The 7,574-nt window shown below is 39.9% G+C and overlaps 1 protein-coding gene across 1 annotated transcript in view; it reads right to left on the bottom strand.

The window, feature by feature from the left end:
* Positions 1 to 719: 719 nt before the first annotated feature.
* LOC123113161 (nuclear pore complex protein GP210) overlaps positions 720 to 7,574 on the bottom strand; it is a 17,122-nt gene continuing 10,267 nt past the window's right edge. The window contains exons 20-36 of the mRNA XM_044534313.1: positions 7,297 to 7,416; positions 6,940 to 7,095; positions 6,807 to 6,869; positions 6,614 to 6,741; positions 5,875 to 6,283; positions 4,920 to 5,022; positions 4,717 to 4,847; positions 4,297 to 4,368; positions 3,794 to 3,875; positions 3,310 to 3,417; positions 3,064 to 3,205; positions 2,397 to 2,480; positions 2,098 to 2,308; positions 1,968 to 2,022; positions 1,793 to 1,887; positions 1,648 to 1,708; positions 720 to 1,363 (exon numbers count right to left, since the gene is read on the bottom strand). Of these exons, the coding sequence (XP_044390248.1) occupies positions 1,011 to 1,363; positions 1,648 to 1,708; positions 1,793 to 1,887; positions 1,968 to 2,022; positions 2,098 to 2,308; positions 2,397 to 2,480; positions 3,064 to 3,205; positions 3,310 to 3,417; positions 3,794 to 3,875; positions 4,297 to 4,368; positions 4,717 to 4,847; positions 4,920 to 5,022; positions 5,875 to 6,283; positions 6,614 to 6,741; positions 6,807 to 6,869; positions 6,940 to 7,095; positions 7,297 to 7,416 (2,373 nt within the window). The 3' untranslated portion in view covers positions 720 to 1,010. The remainder of the gene's footprint in view (positions 1,364 to 1,647; positions 1,709 to 1,792; positions 1,888 to 1,967; positions 2,023 to 2,097; positions 2,309 to 2,396; positions 2,481 to 3,063; positions 3,206 to 3,309; positions 3,418 to 3,793; positions 3,876 to 4,296; positions 4,369 to 4,716; positions 4,848 to 4,919; positions 5,023 to 5,874; positions 6,284 to 6,613; positions 6,742 to 6,806; positions 6,870 to 6,939; positions 7,096 to 7,296; positions 7,417 to 7,574) is intronic.

The following is a 7,574-nucleotide window of genomic DNA, read 5'->3' as shown; positions in this document are numbered from 1 at the left end:
CTTGCCATTAAAAACGTCAGGACGGACTTGCTTCATGCCATACGTATGTGAGGATCTTATTCGTTTATGTATGGTGGAGAAATGCTAGTAATCTCAAACGTTGTCTCTTTTACTTTTTTATAGTGAAGCTATCTCTTTTACGTGATAATGACAGTTCCTCTAATTGTTGGCCTGTAGCGGTCGTTAGCGCGGCACCGTCATCGCTGTCGGCCAGCGCATGATTAATCACGTCAAAGCGGACTCATTTTTCAGTTCAGTGTTTCTTGTCACTGTCAAAATTGTGATGCGGTGCAAAGTATCACATTTTATGAAGTGATGGTTCTTCGAGAGAGCTATGATACTAAAGTGGTGATTTTATGCATTTTATTCGGTTGAGTTTTTGCCCTAAGGTGAACGCACGTAAATACTTGGTTGAAAAATCATGATCTATTATCAAGATAATGACTAGTGATGTCAACGATTGTGTCGAAAAATAGGCTGCTTTGTCACGCATTTTACTGCACACGTTTCATAGCCTTGTACGGCATTTTTCAAAAACAGCCTTACGGAGATAGGTCATAGGAGTATATAAATATCTGAAAATACACAGCATGTAACAAAGAGAAAAATTATCATGTAATGATCTCCTGGTGCGCGCTAACACATTAATGGCTTCTCGACCAAATTAAGCAGGTTTCATAGTTAGATAAAACAGGGCTGGGTGGTGCTTAGGAGAGAGGTGGAAATACACACTCCAACTTACATACAGCGCTCCCAGGTTCTTACAATTACAAAGCTACTATTACAAAGAGGAACTGCCATCGGTTGAGTTACCTATCTAGCTCTATAGCTTTCTCAGCTAAAACAGAACCAACCATTGCTCGTACAGATGCCGCCACGACTTGAAAATTGACAGCGTAGTATCGACGATAGACGGATTTTACAGTACAGGGGTTACAGGGCACCCGTCTAACTCATACACTAGGGGGGAAACACGGCAGGGGCGACTCTACTGCCCAGTTTACATGCGCTCAGTACGTATTTTGAGGGTTGAATCTCCTCCTCGCGTCACGCTTGTAGTAAGGCGTGTCGTCGACAGTCTTCCTCACGTACTCCATGAAAGGCTGGGGTGTGCGAGGAGAGAATTCGCCGATAGCCGGGGAGGCAGGGTCAGGCGCAGCGGAAGGCCCCGCTGCTGGTGCCGGCGCGTGCCGTGGTGGTGCCTGTCGGGCCGGTTTCTCCAGCAGCTTCATGATGACCCAGAGTGTACCTGCTGGCACGATGATGCATGTGAGGATAAGGCCAAATGTGGTTAAGCCTGACGACGACGATGGCTCTGTTCTGTCTCCTGTAACATAATTAACTTCTAATTCTTCAGTCTGGCCTGCACAAGGGGGGAAAACAATTGAATCGAGTCAATCATCATGGAGCAATTCCTATTGGTCAGCGAAAACTCAACTCATAAAAATATACTATTAGGGGGAGTTTTTCATCCAAATATTAGGTGGACTTGGTATGGAAATAAGTTTTACCAATCAACAAGGTTCAAGAATCAGAACGACACATTTTTTTAGGTCAGTAACGATGCAAATCAGACCAAGAGATGCTATTTTCAGATAGCCAGTCAGCTTGTTACAAGGATATGGCGAAGAAGATAGAATGGCATACCAGTGGCTGGAAGAATTATAGTGACCTTGTCAGCAAAAGGTTGCCTTTTGAGTGCTTCAACCTGGAAAAGGATGGCAGTCAGAACTTGTTTACAGCATTTAAGCATTGATACAAAAAAAATGATGATTTGTCATCTGTGGCTCACCCGGTAAACAACTTGACTAGGACCACCAATGTTCTCATTTGTATCAACAAGACTGACCGACATTAAATCTTTAGCACTCCAAAATAACTCAACATCTGGGGCAGGAATACAACTCGAGCTTTAGAAACAAACACAGCCAAAGGTAAGTTTGCAGAAATAATAGGCTTTGTAATACCAGTGTTCCCGCCAATAGTGATGATGCTATGGTTGCAGCTTGGAGTCAAATTTAACTGCATGAGATAGAACTAAGGGTCAGTTGGAATAAACAGACGAGCTCGTGTGAGAGGTTGGGAGAGGGCGGCTACCATTCCAGGTTCTTTAATGTAAAACCCTTTGACAAACAGTGCATGTGCAGATCCGGTCACCATTGAATCTTCTTTTAGATTTGCACAAACTGAAATGTGTAAAATTCCGTCTTTTGGGTTCGACTTAACAGGCAACAGCTGTGCAGGCGAGTACGGATGAAATACACAGTAGGATTTCTTTCCAGCACGGTCACTCCATGGCTCAACAAACCTAAGGAGAGAAAATAGTGAGACTTCCATGTATCCCTTTAAAGAATAACGAGGCACAGGTGGTCGAATGGCTATTATGGGAAACTTACCCAACAAAAGAAGGTTCGACCTTGCAGTCAAATGGGGCATTTATCTGATTCACAGAGGACTCTGTGCTATGCCCGGCTGAATCACTTCTTTCAACAAGGGAATAAAAGGTTAATCTCCATGGACCACAAGTAAATCCAAGAGTATCAAAATGTAAACAGCAAAGTTTACTGCATTCCTTTTAGACTGGAGGTACTAACAGTGATTATATTGTTTATAAAGACTATTATCTAACACAGGAGCACTGGCCTAGTTTTCATTACAACTATATGCTTGTCTGCCCTCTCACTCTCTAATGTAGCGATAATTATATTTGCTGAGTATGACCTAATGCATATCTTATGCTACCTATTTTATACTACATATTGTCTGAAACCTCTAGTCTCAGATCATATTAGCAGGCAGCATCAAAAGCAGCATTATGACCTCAGGGCCCGTTTTCGTAACATTAAAATTCTGGAATACAGAATGTCAGTTTGATATGCTTATGGTGCACCACAAACCTATGATAACCCATTGTTACATCATTCTAACACAAGATCATATCTAATTTACGATGCAAGTATACACACCAGCATCATCTACACAGTAGTGACTTTGAATTTGACTAGATATTAATCAACACATGTGGAAGGACCGAAGGAGTATGATGATATGAGCACTACAGACCTTAATTTCACAGAGAACTTGTATCCATCAGGTGGGGCAGCAGCATTCGTCAGAATCTCCGCAGGAGCATCAACAACTATCTGGTTCACCTTGAGCACATTGACAGTTGTTCGCAACTTCAGATTTGGGCCTTTGAAAATCACTGTATAAGGAAAGAGCTTATCAAAACCCAAAGTACTAGGAATGAACTGTGTCGAAGTTCAACAATGCATTCTACTAAGCAAATATAGGTTTTTACTTCCATACCTTCTGCTATACCTTCACCACGTGCATGTGCTTCACCAGTTATTTGATTAACATGCATAACTTTTTCATTGGTACTTAACCACTGGCCAGGTCCACGCGCATCCATGCCTACAACAACAATAGGCCATGGTTATGAAAACAAGAAAAATTGACAAACTCAGAACATCGCTACCAACTGTCTACTTCGTGCAGGATATTAAACTAAACATATTTTGCTCCCTTTCTCTAGCAAGGTCTTTCGCTTTATGAATCATGTATTAACTACCAATTTCCGTGCATTTATAAAGTATAGAAAAAATCACTGCATGGTGCTAACTAGAATGCAATCACTGCATGGTGCTAACTTAGAATGCAACATGCAACAAGCAAAGTGCACAAATAAGGTTAAGCACTACGAAATGATGTGACCAGAGATAATATCTGATACAATACTAAAAGATAATCGCAACAACTACTAGTAGGAAAATGGTTTCAGTGAACATACGGTCCCCGATAATAGTAAAGTTCAGGTGTTGGCCAGAATGAATCACCACGTCTCTAGGATACATTCGCGCACCAACAGATACCTGAGAGTTAAAAAACAAGTGTTAGTCAGTACATGTCAGCACTTCATTACGTACATCCGATCAAAAGAAACCATCAAAAACTGCATCTTTGTTTAGTAGGAGTATTTGTTTTGCCAGTTCAGTGGCACTGCCAATTACTCCATCTATTTCACCCCAGCATGCAGACAAATGCATTAAAGTAAGGGTAGAGAGCTGGAATATTGCATATTTGCATTAATTCTCTTGATTTCCTCAAAGGGCACTTATCCTGAAACGTACTATTTTAAGAGCTTGGGAGATACAAGCAAACGGTTTACATAATTATGCCATGTAAGTTAGAATAGCAGAATAACCCACCTTTTGTACAAGTTTAAATAGCTATGCGTCTGTAACATATCAAACATAGGAAGAACGGATTCTAGAATGGCAAAAAGAATCGTACCATTATGAAATCTGATTTTCTGGAAGGATGGTTGATGTGCAACCTTACAAGAGCTGTCCCATGGCTTCTCGCCTTCAAAAAAGAACAAAATATGTAGCAGTTTGCACAGAATACTAATGAGAAATATGATCAACAAACTCATATTCTTGTCACCACTAAAATTAGCAGAACCAAGCTTCCAACTAATAAACCCTTATAGGTTGTGCAGGTTTTTTCTTCCTTTTTTGTGATGTTGAAGAGTCAGATGTAAAAGTGGTATTCCCAACTTAAAACTTCAATCTGGATGTGTTGCCTTGTGTCTAGGAAATCCTTAACCCCCTTGCACACACACAACACAACCCCACCCACACACGCGCACGTGGACGCACACACAATATATAAGAAAAACTTAAAGCTTGGGTTTCGGGAAGCAACGCATACCTGTAGCACAAAACGTTGATGTGTGCCATATGTACCATTGACATCTCTGGGCATGACAATTGACAAAACATCAGGATAGTTTGTCTCAATCTTCACAGGTGCTACTCCAAGTGCTTCACTAAAGGTATAACCTGGTGGAAGGCAGGAAGATTAGAAATGAGTCAAAGAATTGATTAAGCATTCGATACTGGTAAATGTGTTACCTAATTCATCAGCATATTTTACATCCAGTTCAACTTTATCATTTACAGAAAGATAGGCTGTCTGGATTGATGATTCTGAAGCAGCTACCCGTACTTGTGCAACCTGAACAATAATGATCACAGCATCAGCACGAAGACAATTTGTGACTAAAATGCATAGAGATGTAGAAAAAGGCAATTGTTAATCACATGGTATCAGCAGTAGTTAGAACACCTAGCACATAATAATAGTTACAAACTATAAAGGAGAATTCCTCGGGTGTGATCTAGCTATGGGCTTCCTTCGGCATTGCACTAGCTTTCAGGAAGCTCTTTTGTTTTGACATGTTCAGATAGACTAATCCATGGATGAGGGAAGCACAACACAGCAATATGAATTGACAAACTAGACCCTAATCTCATAACAGGGCAAGTAGGAATTTCCTGTTTCTCAATCATAAGAGGTGGCATATATGGCTTCAATCATACTCACTCCGTCCCAAAATAAGTGTCATAAGCTTAGTACAAATTTGTACTAGAGCTAGAACAAAGTTGAGACACTTATTTTGGGATGGAGGGAGTACCAAGGAAGGTACTCCCTCCGTTTCTTTTTAGTCTGCATATAAGGTTTGATCAAAGTCAAGCTTTGCATAGTTTGACTAACTTTATATTAGAAAATATCAACATTCACAATATGAAATCAACATTTTCAGATGCACCATGAAATGTATTTTCATAATATATAGTTTAAGTATTGTAGATGTTCATATTTTTTAATATAAATTTGGTCAAACTTTGTGTAGTTTGACTTTGACCAAAACTTATACGCGGAGTAAAAAGGAACGGAGGGAGTATTGAATAAGTGGTGATTCAAACGAATAATGAAAACAGCAATAATTCCAAAATAGACATCTTGGTAGGAATATCTAGTCATACATAACTTAAGACTAAACAAATCAATACAAGTCTTTCTGACCTCAGCAACTCGTAGGCATGATGCTATTTCTGTTCTGCCAGTTGAGTGATCTTTTGCCTGAATACAATCAATTGCATTGCTTTCTCCAGTCCTAATTTTACTTCCATCAATAGCGTTAGCATTCTGCATAGCAGGGTCACTTCTACCACTGCTCCTTAAAAGAGAATATCCAATAGTAGTATCCAGGCCATTTGAGTCTGGTTCTCCAAATGAATTAACGGATCTAGGTAAAAGGTCTCTGGTGGTATAAAAGGGTGGTAATAGCCATGTTATAGGAAGTCCACGTGCAAGGGGAGGATCTGGTACGACCAGGATTGTCTTGGAGGCATCATAAGATACAGATCCAGAACTGCCATGTAGCGAGAAATCACAAGTAACTGAAATGGATATCTTGGTTTTCCCTGCAGATCTGTAACAACAAAAACCAGACATTAGGGCTCACTTGTTATTCGATATAATATGCGAGAGCATTCTTTTATGTGTTCCAACCAAGACATTTTAATTGTAAAAATGAAGCGTAAATGGAAACACTTGTACAATATGTTTTAAAAAAGTTGTTGACAATCTACAACTTTGAAAATTGGCATGATATCTTTTTTCTAGAAGGATGACTAGTTTCCCTTTGATATGATATGAAGCTACAGAACCAAAAGTCCATCAGGTTTAGGAATGTTAGAGCATTCAACACACTCCACATAAGTAGTCCAGGGACCAAGGTATATTATTATCCAAGCAGTACCTTCCAATCACATGATTGATAAAAGCATTGCTACTTCCATTGGATAACCATGGATAGGTTTTTCCTTCTGAATAAAGAGCTTGATCAAGTCCGTTTTGCCAAGATCTAGCCGATTGGAATGTCACAACCTAAGGTACAATAGTTTGTTAGTGCATGGGATAAAATGGGAATAAAGAGTAAAGAGTATTCTGACCTTCTGATCTGCTATCATCCAAGTGTAACTTTGACAAGTTTCATAGAAGGAAAATGGATCCCCCTGGGCAGCATATGTGGCGTAAGATAAAAGTAAAAACATTTGTGTGAAAACAAACATGGACTAAACATACCTTAGGCACGGAAGGGTAGATTGGCATGCTACAGCCAACACAAAGACGGTCACTTTGAGTACTCAATGCCATAGCCACTGGGATACCCACTTCAACTCTTCCAAAAGCTTCACAAATGACGGTGCCTCCATTTGCCAAAACAGCTGCACGTACAGTCTAATGGTGCACTAGGTCAGTAACTAATATAAACCCAGAACTTAATGAAAATTGCATGCTTCAAGCTTCAAATAGAATAGATGCTTCAAAAGCAAGGTGCTAAATATGTATAACCAAAATATTATAATGTAAGTTTTTACAATGACAAAATAAAGGCACATGCATGTAATGCAGTAAAAGATGACTCAGGCTATGACTTACAGAGTTTCCTACAGTCTTTGCAGACAGCTTTCCAGTAGCACTTTGAACTTCCAACGTTCCCACGTTCAGACTTGTGTACTCAACGGAAACTCCAATCTTCGGACCACCTTTAACAGAGAGCTAGAGGAAAGAAGAAGTACTCAGAAGCCATTTGTTCTTTACATAAGTACAACCAAATGATAGTGATGACAACTAGAAATGCTAGCAGTATAGGGCCTGTATTGAAAACAAGACTTGCACAGGGAACAGTTTGATTCTCAGTTTTCCAAGGGGGGATA

Source organism: Triticum aestivum, chromosome 5B, assembly GCF_018294505.1.
Source record: "Triticum aestivum cultivar Chinese Spring chromosome 5B, IWGSC CS RefSeq v2.1, whole genome shotgun sequence".
NCBI lineage: Eukaryota > Viridiplantae > Streptophyta > Magnoliopsida > Poales > Poaceae > Triticum > Triticum aestivum.
This window is presented reverse-complemented; position numbering and strand designations above follow the sequence as displayed.